Genomic DNA, 15,693 nt, shown 5'->3' on the forward strand with positions numbered 1-15,693 from the left:
ATATCCCTTTATGGTTTTATATATATATATATATATATATATTAGATATAGTTAGGTAATATCACACAAGCAACAGTGTCTATTTCCTGAATATTAGTGCTTGAGCTCGATCAGAAAATTAATCAGAAATTAGATATTAATTTTATACAACAGTTCCGATGTTGTCTGCTTTTTCCGTTTCACTAATGAAAACAGTTCCAAACAAAGCCAGAACAGAACATTTGTGTGTCTCCGAGCAACACTGCCGTGTTTACTTCCTGAATGAATCTGTTTTTGAATGAACCATTGGAGTCAATGATTCAATGTATCACTTATTAAGACAGGGACTTGCCGCCACCTACTGGCGGATGTAGTTCCACATTTATTTATCCATAACAAGCCTAAACCAGCCTAGGTACCAGCACAAAAAAAAAATATCGATATTTAATTTTTTTTGTCAATATTGCAAAGCCTAGACACCACAAGAATTCATATCTGAAGAAAATGTAATAGCGACTCGCCTGCGAAAACTGGTGTTTTTGGTTGCTAGGGTATTCTGGGTGGTTGCTAGGGTATTGCTGTGTGGCTATATCGTATAAACTCTTTAATGACTCTTAAACTGTTCGAAATTCATGTCTAGTCGATGTCCTTTGAGGTAATTAATGTTTTATATGTAGTGGATGAGATGTCACGCACATTTTGCAGTCCAGGGTTTAATTGGGGCCCGTCTAAATCCTCTCGTGTGACCGAGTGGTGTTTGCAGCACACTCCATTATGGACGGACGATTAATGTTGACATCATGAATACACTGGAGTGAATATTAAGTGCTCAGTCCAGCGTGACCACACACACACATACACGTATTAATTAGCAGGAGGTGTGAGATGAGGTGATCTTTAGCAGCAAACACACATCAACAAACACTCTACAGAGCTCTGCTCCAAACGCTATGAGCTCCCTACCTAGACAGCATCATAGAAAGCGTGAAGAGTGCTGCTGAAGTGTGTTATCACGGTCCAGTTAACTCCGGCTGCAGCTGCACCATTAATAGAGCAAAAGCGTTTCAATCATTCATAGCCTGTTCCAGCGCTGCACTGGTCCAATACTCCACTCAAATCTGCTTTGGTAGCAGTCCTTAAAGCAGTTTTTCACTTGGTTTAATTGCTTATATTTTTATTACTCATTTGTATGATGTTTCGAATAAAAGCGCCTGATAAATGAATAAATATAAATATATTAAAGGTCCTTTCAAGCCAAACACAAACATTCAGTGAAAACAAGATTCTGAACAGTATTGGGTTCGATGATTCATTTGGAATGTACTGCAATTAAAAATAATTTTACATGCAAGTTTTATATATACATATATATATATATGTGTGTGTGTGTGTGTGTGTGTGTGTGTGTATTGCTGGTAAAGTGGGTGTCCTTTAGGTCATTGTGTTTATCTGTCCGATGGATGGAGTGTGTGTGTGTGTGTGTGTGTGTGTGTGTGTGTGTGTGTATTTCTGGTAAAGTGGGTGTGCTTTAGTTCATTTTGTTTTTCTGTCTGATGGATGGAGTGTGTGTGTGTGTGTGTGTGTGTGTGTGTGTGTGTGTGTGTGTGTGTGTGTGTGGTAAATCAACAGCGCCCCCTGTTGAGAGCAGAAATACAGTGGCACTCAGCTCTGACTCTTCTAACCAACCACACACAAGATGACAACAAGACTAACTTCACTAAAAAATGAAACAATGTATGACTTTCAAGACCAATATTTGTTTTTTATGGAGCTGATTTTAGAGATAGAATAATGACATAAGCCACAGCAGGTCATGCATTGAGGTGAATTTACCACAGTAAAGTACCTGAAGCTAAAATAAAAATCAGCTGGTATTTATGAGGAGCCATGCATGCAGCGATTGGTTTATTGTTCCGCAAACACTTAAAAAATAAATCAGAGATGTTTAGTATCAGAGAGACTCATCATTACACACATGCTCCTCTGTTAAACGTGTTTGCTCAAATACTTCACCTGTCACGGGACAGAAAGCGGAGTGGAATCACCATGGTTACAGCAATGGACTGAAGTGTGATTAATAGCAGGAAGGCTGGTGGTGAGAGACAGATGTAGGTCATGAACGCTCAGAAAAGCATGTTGACAGAGAAATCAATAAAAGCCCCAGAGCTGCACACAGCGCTTTCATAACCGGAAAGATTTAGTGTCTTCAGCACAAAGAAAACAATTGTGCTGTGAACTGCTGCTGACCGGTGGAAGAGACTGAATGAGACTGTATGAGAGCGTATAAGAACATATGAGACTGCATGAGACTGTATGAGATCATATGAGAATGTGTGAGACTATATGAGACCGTATGAAACTGTATGAGAGTGTATAAGAACATATGAGACTGTATGAGAGCGTATAAGAACATATGAGACTGCATGAGACTGTATGAGATCATATGAGAATGTGTGAGACTATATGAGACCGTATGAAACTGTATGAGAGTGTATAAGAACATATGAGACTGTATGAGAGCGTATAAGAACATATGAGACTGCATGAGACTGTATGAGATCATATGAGAATGTGTGAGACTATATGAGACCGTATGAAACTGTATGAGAGTGTATAAGAACATATGAGACTGTATGAGAGCGTATAAGAACATATGAGACTGCATGAGACTGTATGAGATCATATGAGAATGTGTGAGACTATATGAGACCGTATGAAACTGTATGAGAGTGTATAAGAACATATGAGACTGTATGAGAGCGTATAAGAACATATGAGACTGCATGAGACTGTATGAGATCATATGAGAATGTGTGAGACTATATGAGACCGTATGAAACTGTATGAGAGTGTATAAGAACATATGAGACTGTATGAGAGCGTATAAGAACATATGAGACTGCATGAGACTGTATGAGATCATATGAGAATGTGTGAGACTATATGAGACCGTATGAAACTGTATGAGAGTGTATAAGAACATATGAGACTGTATGAGAGCGTATAAGAACATATGAGACTGCATGAGACTGTATGAGATCATATGAGAATGTGTGAGACTATATGAGACCGTATGAAACTGTATGAGAGTGTATAAGAACATATGAGACTGTATGAGAGCGTATAAGAACATATGAGACTGCATGAGACTGTATGAGATCATATGAGAATGTGTGAGACTATATGAGACCGTATGAAACTGTATGAGAGTGTATAAGAACATATGAGACTGTATGAGAGCGTATAAGAACATATGAGACTGCATGAGACTGTATGAGATCATATGAGAATGTGTGAGACTATATGAGACCGTATGAAACTGTATGAGAGTGTATAAGAACATATGAGACTGTATGAGAGCGTATAAGAACATATGAGACTGCATGAGACTGTATGAGATCATATGAGAATGTGTGAGACTATATGAGACCGTATGAAACTGTATGAGAGTGTATAAGAACATATGAGACTGTATGAGAGCGTATAAGAACATATGAGACTGCATGAGACTGTATGAGATCATATGAGAATGTGTGAGACTATATGAGACCGTATGAAACTGTATGAGAGTGTATAAGAACATATGAGACTGTATGAGAGCGTATAAGAACATATGAGACTGCATGAGACTGTATGAGATCATATGAGAATGTGTGAGACTATATGAGACCGTATGAAACTGTATGAGAGTGTATAAGAACATATGAGACTGTATGAGAGCGTATAAGAACATATGAGACTGCATGAGACTGTATGAGATCATATGAGAATGTGTGAGACTATATGAGACCGTATGAAACTGTATGAGAGTGTATAAGAACATATGAGACTGTATGAGAGCGTATAAGAACATATGAGACTGCATGAGACTGTATGAGATCATATGAGAATGTGTGAGACTATATGAGACCGTATGAAACTGTATGAGAGTGTATAAGAACATATGAGACTGTATGAGAGCGTATAAGAACATATGAGACTGCATGAGACTGTATGAGATCATATGAGAATGTGTGAGACTATATGAGACCGTATGAAACTGTATGAGAGTGTATAAGAACATATGAGACTGTATGAGAGCGTATAAGAACATATGAGACTGCATGAGACTGTATGAGATCATATGAGAATGTGTGAGACTATATGAGACCGTATGAAACTGTATGAGAGTGTATAAGAACATATGAGACTGTATGAGAGCGTATAAGAACATATGAGACTGCATGAGACTGTATGAGATCATATGAGAATGTGTGAGACTATATGAGACCGTATGAAACTGTATGAGAGTGTATAAGAACATATGAGACTGTATGAGAGCGTATAAGAACATATGAGACTGCATGAGACTGTATGAGATCATATGAGAATGTGTGAGACTATATGAGACCGTATGAAACTGTATGAGAGTGTATAAGAACATATGAGACTGTATGAGAGCGTATAAGAACATATGAGACTGCATGAGACTGTATGAGATCATATGAGAATGTGTGAGACTATATGAGACCGTATGAAACTGTATGAGAGTGTATAAGAACATATGAGACTGTATGAGAGCGTATAAGAACATATGAGACTGCATGAGACTGTATGAGATCATATGAGAATGTGTGAGACTATATGAGACCGTATGAAACTGTATGAGAGTGTATAAGAACATATGAGACTGTATGAGAGCGTATAAGAACATATGAGACTGCATGAGACTGTATGAGATCATATGAGAATGTGTGAGACTATATGAGACCGTATGAAACTGTATGAGAGTGTATAAGAACATATGAGACTGTATGAGAGCGTATAAGAACATATGAGACTGTATGTGAGTGTATAAGAACATATGAAACTGTATGAGAGTGTATAAGAACATATGAGACTGTATGAGACCGCAGTGGAAGACGGGAGCAAACGCTCAAGCATCATTCATGCTGACATTCTAGAGTCTCAAAGACAATTCATATTCAGTAATATCATCGATTTAACGCACTGACAGTTGTTATCAGTTCATATGCTGCCTGTGAAATCCCTGCTGTTTTGAGCAATATGATCCGCTCTACAGCAATCCTGATGCACTGAGAAGAGCATCTCTGCAAATGCTCTTTGATTAGATTTCTGGTTTGATCCTGCAGAGAGTCACCGTCCTGAATCATCTCGTCTCTCATTCCCCGTCAGTATTTATCAGTACTAGTGTTTTACTGTGGGTCTCTATGCCTCACTGTCATGTGGTTTCTGGGTCTCAATTTAGGGCACAGATTCACTCTCAGCAGACTCCAGACGTCTGAGTGATGAGTGCTGCTCTTCCAGAAACTCTCAGCGACTGTGTGATTGTTCAGAGGGACGTTTCTGAGTGGGTTTGCTCACATTTGGTATCCAGAATGAGGCGCTGAACACGCTCCTGCGGTGTCTGTTTCATTCATACTCTCACGCAGAAAGTCCAAAACGGACTCATAATAACTTATGAAGTGCAGGAAATCCCTAATATGGACAAAAGCATCCGGCTCTCACTGTAGGGGAACTGATATCTGCTGTAGCTGAGCTGAATAAACAGCAGAAACGTTCTGACGGATGAAACGCGAAGACAATAAACACACAACTGCAGAAATATATGGTTTATGTGTGTTTTTCCAAGTCATCTCCAGGTAATAAATAAATAAAGTATATGAATAATGCAGGGCTAATTGACATATCATTTAGTATAGAAACTATCAGATATATGTTCTGCCTTATTCTGTGATAAAAATGGGGGGAAAGTGTTCTAGTAGCCTGCCATTAGGAAAATCTAGGACGAAAATATTATAGAGTTACAATATGTAACAGCAATAAAGTCTTAAATCAAATATAAAGTCAAGAAAGGCAAGGGGAAAAAATACATACAATTACATTTAAGAAAAGTAATTGAAAGAACAACATTTATTGAGAAATAAGTTCTTGCAAGAGGTAAGAAGAAGTGCTTGAGGAGGATGCTCAAACACTTCTGTGATATTCATTTAGTCAAGTGTTTTTAAGAGTAATAACGTCACTATTGATGTTTAACTTACTCTAAACCCTGTAATATGAGAGCTACGCCGGGGAAAACACCACACTACAGAGCACTATTTCTGAACCACACAGAAAGGATTATTATTATATGTTTCACGCATTCGTCACATCAGTCCATGAAGGCCTCTACACATGGTGCCAATCAGAACTATTTCAATAGTTATGCTGAAATGCTAATCATTTATTACTAGTTTATTCCAGTGTGTGAAACACAAACAGAAACTGTACATTGAATATAATATATAAATTTAGTCGAGGAGTCTTAATTTAGTTTGAGACGCTCTGCTCTCTCTGATTTAATATAGATGATGATATTCACATACATTTTCAAGAAAATCAAGAAATTGTTGTTGTTATGGTTCTTAATGTGACAAATGTGAATCTTTGCACAAATGCATTATAAGAGACAAACATTCATCTCAAAGATCATTTTTACGACTGTTTTGTTCTGTAAGTCATCATGATGTCACCTACTAAAGCTCTCAGTGTGAACACACACACATACACACACTCTCTCTCTCTCTCTCTCACACACACACACACACTCTCTCTCTCTCTCCAGCAGCGCTCACATGAACGCTCCCAATCAAATTATTTAGTATAAGCATCAACATTCACAAACCACTGTTCACTGTTATTTTTAACAGAAAATAATGCAACGTGCTCGTAATCACGACTTCATAACTGGGAAATAGGACATTTCCAATAGCACGTGAAGACAGCAGAGAAGCGCTCTCGCTCAGCACAGTGGAGTGCATCGTTTTGTTAACTTTGTGGTTTATTATTAAATAAACCATTAGAGCTTGTCGAGCTGCGGGGAGAGTCAGAAGGAACCGAGTGGTCGGACCGAAGCGAGTCATTTGGCGTGTTTGAGGAGGAGCTCAAGCGCTAAACTACACACTCAGAGTTTCCCAGAGCTCCTCAGCAGTTTGAGTGCGTTCCTGTGATCAGGATGTGTGTGAAGCGGTTACTCTGGAACATGAGCTTCATGACAGACTGCATCTGCTCTCATGGAGCTGCACTCTAACACCATCATCATCATCATCATCATCATCATCATGTGGTAGAAGTCTCTCTGGCTCAGTCCGGCTCTTCTCCAGGATGGCTGGCTTCAGCAGCACTGTGCACCTCTCTAGGATTCCCTGCACTCTTGTGGGATGTTCTGCCTGTCAGTGAAGCAGAGTCGAGCTTGGTGAAGACTCATCAGAGGACTGAGATGATGATGATGATGATGATGATGCTGCTGGTCAGTTGGGGCGCTTTTCTCCAAACCTGCTCGATGATGATGATGATGGTGAGAGCAAACCAGCAGGACCTCAGAGAGACCAGCTGCGACCTCAAAGCCAGAGTGAGTGCTTTCCTTTATTCAAAAGTTACAAATCACTTCCTTAAAGTAGATATTACTAATCAAATCAGCAGTTCATGAACATTCACGGTGGAAATATGAATATGTACATAAAAGTTAAAGTTGCGTGACATGAACTGCTTTAATATTAAATAATATAGGCCCAATAATGACAGTGATTTAAAGTTATTAAGCGCCTTCAGCTCTTTGGAACATGCATGTGTGATAATGGCGTATAAACACTGCATCTGACATGTAACCGGTGACATATTTGTCATTTGCACTAAATGGATTTAAATCACAGAGTTTGAATGGAAGATATAGCTCTGAACTCTAGAAAACAGTCACTGATAGAGTTGTATAGGCTCATGTTGCTGAACATAAATCACGACGCTTCTGCATTAGCTGACAGTGTTGTGTTTAGAATAAACTTTCTTTAAAAGTATTTCTGTTGTGTCAGACAGACTGTCACAGTTTTCGTTCTGGACACATTAGATATGAACTGTCTATAAGGCATTATCAGCTGCTGAATAAACACCAGCTCTTCAGGGTTTGTGTAGTGCAGCATCAGAAACACACAAGCTGCATTGATTTGAGTCTCAGAACATCATCATCAAACTTCACGAGCTCCAGGAGTCTGTTAAATGTTTACAAGCGTACGTCTTCGTCTCATTAATCTGAGAGAATGAAAAAACACTTTATGTTGAGACAGAGTGACATAGACTGGCCGATATTGAGGCTACTGCTACAAACACAGAAGCTCTTTCCCTTTCAAAGCAGCATATTATACTGATTTCTGAAGATCATGTGACACTGAAGACTGGAGGAATGATGCTGAAAATACAGCTGCGCATCACAGAAATGCATTACAGTTTAACAGAGATTCACATAGAAAACAGTTATTTTACATTATAATAATATTTCACAATTTTTACTGTATTTTTACTGTGTCAAATAAATGCAGCTTTGCTGAGCAGGAGAGACTTCTTTTATTGATGTCACTAATGTTTCAGCATCAGCCTTCTCTCTCTGTCTCCAGCAAAGCGAGCTCAACTCCTTCCTGTGGACGATAAAGCGAGACCCTCCCTCGTACTTCTACGGCACCATTCACGTCCCGTACACGCGCGTCTGGGACTTCATCCCCGAGAACTCCAAGCAGGCCTTCCAGCAGAGCAGCATCGTGTGCTTCGAGCTGGACCTGACCGACCCGTACACCATCTCCGCTCTGACCAGCTGCCAGCTGCTGCCGCAGGGAGAGAACCTGCAGGACCTGCTGCCCAAAGACATCTACCGGCGGCTCAAGAGACACCTGGAGTACGTCAGGCTCATGCTGCCGTCCTGGATGACGCCGGAGCAGCGGGGCAAGGGCCTGTACGCAGACTACCTGTTCAACGCCATCGCCGGGAACTGGGAGCGCAAGCGGCCCGTGTGGGTGATGCTGATGGTCAACTCTCTGACCGAGGCCGACATCAAGACGCGCGGCGTTCCTGTGCTGGACCTGTACCTGGCGCAGGAGGCCCAGAGGATGAGGAAGAGGACGGGAGCCGTGGAGAAGGTGGAGGAGCAGTGCCATCCTCTGAACAGATTCAGCTTCTCTCAGGTGAGGGTGTGAGGACCAGTTTATCTTTACAATACGTCCATCACAACCGGAGCTTATTTTGGAATAATTACCATTTTTAATGTTTTTGAAAGTCTCTTCTGCTCATCAAGGCTGCATTTATTTGATCAAAAATACAGTAAAAATAGCTAAATATTATTAGAATGTAAAACTGCTGTTTTTTATGTGAATATCTGTTAAACTGTAATTAATTTCTGTGATCAAAGCTGAATTTTCAGCATCATTACTCCAGTACAAAACAGTTGTACTGATTCATATTTTTTTCTTTTTTAATAACATTATTAATAAATGAGCACCAATAATAACTGAGCAGCAGATCAGCATATTATACTGATTTCTGAAGATCATGTGACACTGAAGACTGGAGGAATGATGCTGAAAATACAGCTGCGCATCACAGGAATACATTACAGTTTAACAGAGATTCACATAGAAAACTACGGAAGTTCTAAGCGGCCGTGTATTATTATTTTTTTCCTTCTTGTTTTCTCGTTATAACGACTTAATTTTCTCGTTATATCGACATAACGAGGTCGTTCATATTCTATCCCAAACGCGTACAGTAAAGTGGACATACAGTATAGCCTACAACACCCCATCAGTTATATTCAGGTCAATAGCGCCACCTGTTGGCGCAGTTTTGTAACTTAGAGAACAACTTTTTTTATGTCGAGATCACGAGAAAATGAAGTCGTTATAGCGAGAAAACAACTCTCGTTATGTCGAGATCACGAGAAAATTAAGTCGTTATAACGAGAAAACAACTCTCATTATGCCGATATAACGAGAAAATTAAGTCGTTATAACGAGAAAACAACTCTCGTTATGTCGATATAACGAGAAAATAAGTCGTTATAACGAGAAAACAAGAAGGGGAAAAAAAATAATGCATGGCTGCTTAGAACTTCCGTAGAAAACAGCTGTTTTACATTGTAATAATATTTCACAATTTTTACTGTATTTCTGATCAAATAAATGCAGCCCTGGCGAAACGTCTTTCAAAAATATTTTTAAATTGGATTTATTCCGAACTTTTGAGCACTAGTGTAGAAATAGTGTGGCGATCAATCTGTGCGGTTGCTTGTTGTACTGTACTTATTTACACAGCGCACTTTTTTCATTTCTGGCTTTATTGTGAGGTGTTAAATGCATGCATTCAAAAATGTGCGAGGAGCTTAAAACGCAGTGAGACCATCTAGAAAAACACTTAAAAAGCACCGCAGCTGAATGCAAAAACATGTTCTGTGTGAACGACCTGAGCATCCGGAGCGAAGTGAAAACAGATTCAAACGAGCAGCAGTTTTTAGGCACGGCATAGATTGCATGTCTAATGCATGCCTGCAGGGGTTTTGCTGGATGCTGTTTATCAGAAAACTAGCGGTTTGGGATTTTAATGGCTGAAATCTAGAGGACAACGCCATGCTGAAACATCAATGACAGCTAGGTTTATACGCTTAGTAACAGGTCTCCTGTGCTGTCTCAGTGCTCTCGCATTAGCTGCTTTTCTCTGGTCAGAGAATGAGTATAAAACAGTCACTGTCAAGTCACATTTATTTCTAAAGCGCTTTATACAACACAGATCGTTTCAAAGCAGCTTCACAGTGATAAACAGGAAAATGACCGTGTGTTAATGTTGTAAAATTCATCAATTATTTCAATTTCAGCTGTAAAGCAGCTCTACAGAAGAGAATAAAGTCAGATCAATGTTGATTCAGTTCAGTTCAATAACTGTCAGTGTTGCAAAGTTCCTTAATTGCGGAATTAATCTGAGTCAGTTAAAGCAGCTCTACAGAAAACAGTAGTCCCAATAATAACCGTCATGGCATACAATAATACACAATATCATGCAAACCTCACAATATTGCGTTTTTGTTTTTCAGTCATAAATAATAGAATCAATAATGCAAATGTCATCAAATATGAGACAAATCCAAATTCTGCTGTAAAGACAGTGTCATTATTCAGCTGCAGTCAGTTCAGTATAATATATGATTTTGTGATTTTTTGTTGTTGTATTTTTATAATACAGCAGTGGCCAAAAGTGAGATCTCTCAATATCCTCTCTCTCTCTCTGAGAAGTGAATGGCTGGGAGTGTGTATGCGTGAGAGTGGAGCATGTTGGTGGAAGCGGGTGTAAAAAACTTTGGTGCTTTTTATCTTTCTTTTATTTTTCTTTCCCCCTTTCTTTGGCAATATTATTTCAGACTAGAGTGGCGTTGTGTAATTTTGACCGCGCTTAGCGCGGTTTTTTTGTTGTTGTTGGCTGACATGGCTGACTGTGTTCGAGATGTGCCACACCTGACTCGGCGTAATGGGTGCAGGTGTGTGCCAGAACCCGGTGTAAGCGTGGAAGAGGTACTTGCCAGTGTCGGAGAACAAACTGGATTCGACAATATTATATCAGCTTCACGAATTAATAAGGCGATTGTTGTGTTTCTGAAAACGGAGCAGTTAATTAATCAGTTAACTGAGAGTGGTTTATGGGTGAGAGAAACGTTTGTGCCCGTGACTCCGTTAGCCGCACCTGCAACAAAAATAAATTAACGATCTTTGTTTTGTTTTTATTAATTTGTATGCACCTAATGGGGGATCTGATCGAATAAAAATCTTTAGCAAATTGCAGCATTTTTTAAGTCAAGAAAAAGATGAGGACTTAATCATTGTTGGAGGAGACTGGAATTGCACTCTTGATTTTAATGTAGACAGGAATGGAGAGGAACCATAGAAATTTATTCCCCCCCCCCTTCCCTTAATGTGTTCATGATATTAATTAATATATGATGGGTAAAAATGTGTTCATGATGTTGGAATAATTGTGATATAATAAAGGTTTGTTAAGCCTCTCTCTCTCTCTCTCTCGTGATAGTGACACACACACACCTGCATTACTGAGAGTCATTCTCACAGAGATCCGTCCTCGAGTGCTGGGTTTCCTCGCCGCTGTTGACCAAACACACGGGTATCAGATACAGCTCGTTCCTCGCTGGTGTCTGTATCCGGATCAGTAACACACCCCTCAAACCTCATTAGTTCGGCTGATCTTCTGATGAGAGGCGTGACAGGAGCGTCTGTCTGTCTGTCTGTGTTAGATTAGAGTAGATCTCATGTTGTGGATCAGCCCGAGGCGTCTCTCTCCTCAGAAACTGGTTTCTGGTTTTAACCCGGCTCACAGATCCGACCCTCGGGCGAAATCATTGATCAGCCTCCGAGGAGCTCCTGTCCTACTTTACTAGTTACTCTAATTATTACCACGGTAAACAGAACAGGCACTTCAGTACTATTTTAAAAGTTAGTCCTTTATTTAGAATTAGCTGTCTGTCTGCGCCTCTCGAGAATCTTTTAAGTTTAGAGCTAATAATACAGGCCTCTATATTATTACAAAAAGGCAGATTTCAAATTGAAACCCCTCCTTGTCTATATTTAGACATCATTTTTATTTTATTTATTTTAAGTTTTTTGTTTTCTTTTTCTCTTTTTTAGTTTATTATTTTAATAATTGCATTTTGTATTAGTTTTTCAGATTTTAATTATTTTTTCTGAATTCTTTTGACATTTATTTATTGTTTTGAATGGCCGCCAAATAAGCGCATCAGCCCTTGTTGCTCTCAGACTCAGTCATCTAATAAATGATCCAGATGCCAAGTGCAGATTATTTTCAGACATATTTGACATTTCAACTGTTAATAAAGAATAACAATTTGGTCCCTTTGTAAATTCTCTTTGCCACCTTGACAACTTTGACTTAAATGCTGTAGTGTTTGTGCTTGGCCGGTTATGATTGATCAGCATTAAATGTAAAGTTTCTTCATGCAGTCATGTGTGTGTGTGTGTTAAAGCATATCTCAGTAGCTTTGCTCCAGCTGAAGCTCTTAAATGGCCATCATTCCCTGCTATTGTTCTGTCCCGCGGTCTTTGACAGGCACTCAGGGATTGTTTGTGCGTCGGCCTCCATTAGCACGTGTGTGTGTGTGTGAGTAATTACAGCTGCTATTGTTCCTCTAAACGTGCTAATACATGAGTATCAGAGAGGTGTGAACTGAATCAAACGGCGTGTTAATCTGGTGTTAGGAGCTTGTTCGGTTATGATGCCATGCGTTTAGTCAGTTTGGCTTAAAGACTGGCTGGATTTTGATGTGAGAGACAACAGCAGAGGCACTTTTTCACTGGAGGAAGAGTTATTATGGATTATGAACTCAATGTATTTTAGTTAAAAACGTCTTAATGCTGGATGTGTTTCAGCTTGTGTCTTCTCCAGATGTTAACTGATGGACTGGAGTGCTGTGGATTATTGTGATGTTTTCATCAGCTGTTTGGACTCTCATTCTGACGGCACCCATTCACTGCAGAGCATCCACTGCTGAGACACTGATGCAGTGCTACATTTCTACAAACCTGATGAAGAAACAAACTCATCCTGATCTTAGACTGTGAGCATATCGGTGCCTTAAACAGCGGACAGACTGACAGCATGTTCACTGTGAGAGAGTGTGTGTGTGTGAGTGTGTGTTTTATGAGGTCAGTGAGCACACACACACACACTCTCACACACTCTCACACACACAAAGAGCTCCATCCCCAAAGACAAACACTGCTTGGGTGTAAATAACCCTGAAAACGTGGGTGTTTCATGCGAGTGAGTGGAATTCTCTCTCAGCCGGGACAAAAAGTAAACAACACAGGGGCGCAGGCCGCGGGAGAGAGAGCGAACAGACAGACACTTTCACCCCGAGACCCTCAGGAGCCTCTAACCAAGAACAACAGCTCCACAATACGATCCGCTCCGTAGATCGGTCAGAGGAGCAGAGAGACTTCAAAGAGCCAGTGACCGCCGGCGGGAACGAGAGTTTGACAGCAGCATCTCTCATGTGCTGCAGGAGGGGATTGTGGGAGTGCGATTACATCAGCGCCATCCAGAACCGGGTCGTAATGTTGACCACTTTAACACAATCACAGAGCACACGCGAGTCTGTGCTGACGGATCTGCTGTCGCTCGTGTTAAAGTGTGAATCCACCAGCATCTGAGACTCGATCCCTGCTGCTCCCGCATCACATTCATCACACTGAGTAAGTCTTCTGCTCTCAGAATAAACCACGCTCGCTACAGCAGACGTTACCCACAAACCCTCAGCACGGAGAAACCGCACAAAACACTGAGACGCGCAGTGGGAAGAAACCAGAAGATGAGGCTGATATTAATCTGGGAGAAAAATCTGAAAAATGAATAAGCACAGCGTCGTATTTGTATGGAAGCCTGTTTCTGACATGGAATAAAAAAATACAAATTGCTACTTTTTATCTCTCAATTCTGACTTTTTTGTTGCAACTCTGAGTTTATATCTCACAATTCAGACGACAGTATTGTCTTCTATAGAGCTGCTTTACAGCCAGAACTGAGTTGGTTTCATAATTGATTAATTTTACAACAATAATGGAATAGTTCACCCAATTTGCTGAAAAAGATCTGGAGAAATGTAGCACTGCATCAGTGTCTCAGCAATGGATGCTCTGCAGTGAATGGGTGCCGTCAGAATGAGAGTCCAAACAGCTGATAAAAACATCACAATAATCCACAGCACTCCAGTCCATCAGTGAACATCTGGAGAAGACAAAAGCTGAAACACATCCAGCATTAAAAAAAAAATATATTTTTGTTATTAAAACTAAACAAGCAAGTCCAGCCCAGGTGACAAAAAGTAACATAAAACTTACATAATGCATTACTTTCCATACAAAGTAACACAATTAGTTACTTTTTAGGGATTAGTGCAATATTGTAATCCATTACTTTTAAAAGTAACTTTCCCCAGCACTATCTATCATTAAGAAGTTTTTTACTTGAAACCGTTGCTTCCAAATAAAATTCAAATCCACAGACCAATAGTTTGAAGGGGTTTACCAGCCGGAGAGAACTTTGCAGGAAAGTTCACTTCTCCAAACTCCTGAAACAAACTCCAAAAGAACTTTGTTTTGGCCTCATTTCATTTGCAATGGCTTCACATGTTTGTTCTTCAGTCAGAGCCTTTATATCTGCTCTTCCACAGCTGATTTCACTCATGCAACCTTTGTCTTGTCTTTCTTTCTCTTTACTTTTGTAAACATGAGCCAAACCTTTTAGAGTTCTTATCTAAAACAAATCCTTATATAGGTTTTTAAATTGCACTTTATAGTATTTTTAACTTGTTACTCACCATGAAAATAGGCAATTAATGAAGCTGCTGTGGCGTTAAAATGCCAACCGTTGTGTATGTACTGTTTCTCTTACTCTTCTCTTTTCCAAGCGTTTGTCAGAATTCCTCTGTGAAATTGCACAGGACAGTTTCCCTCCCTCATAACCACACCGACAAAGATGCATTCAGAAACAACTCTATTTCAAATATGTTTAGAATCTGCGGCCGCTCTCACGTGTGTGTGTGTGTGTGTGTGAGAGAGTGTGTGTGTGTGTGAGTGTGGGTGTGTGTGTGTATGTGTGAGTGTGTGTGTTTGTGAGAGTGTGAGTGTGTGTTTGTGAGAGTGTGAGTGTGTGTTTGTGAGAGTGTGAGTGTGAGTGTGAGAGAGTGTGAGTGTGAGTGTGAGTGTGAGTGTGAGTGTGAGTGTGAGTGTGAGTGTGAGTGTGAGTGTGAGTGTGAGTGTGAGTGTGAGTGTGAGTGTGAGTGTGAGTGTGAGTGTGAGTGTGAGTGAGTGAGTGTGTGTGTGAGTGTGTGTGTGTGTG

General features: G+C 40.0%; 1 protein-coding gene across 1 annotated transcript in view; it reads left to right on the plus strand.

The window, feature by feature from the left end:
• Window positions 1-7,179: 7,179 nt before the first annotated feature.
• The window catches only part of LOC107570885 (metalloprotease TIKI1-like), a gene marked incomplete at its 3' end in the record, with an annotated part of 25,383 nt that continues 16,869 nt past the window's right edge, over window positions 7,180-15,693 (plus strand). The window contains exons 1-2 of the mRNA XM_016257166.1: window positions 7,180-7,369; window positions 8,406-8,966. Coding sequence (XP_016112652.1) covers window positions 7,238-7,369; window positions 8,406-8,966 — 693 coding nt within the window. The remainder of the gene's footprint in view (window positions 7,370-8,405; window positions 8,967-15,693) is intronic.

The sequence above is a fragment of the Sinocyclocheilus grahami genome, unplaced genomic scaffold (genome assembly GCF_001515645.1).
Source record: "Sinocyclocheilus grahami isolate Dianchi unplaced genomic scaffold, SAMN03320097.WGS_v1.1 scaffold1519.1, whole genome shotgun sequence".
Taxonomy (NCBI): domain Eukaryota; kingdom Metazoa; phylum Chordata; class Actinopteri; order Cypriniformes; family Cyprinidae; genus Sinocyclocheilus; species Sinocyclocheilus grahami.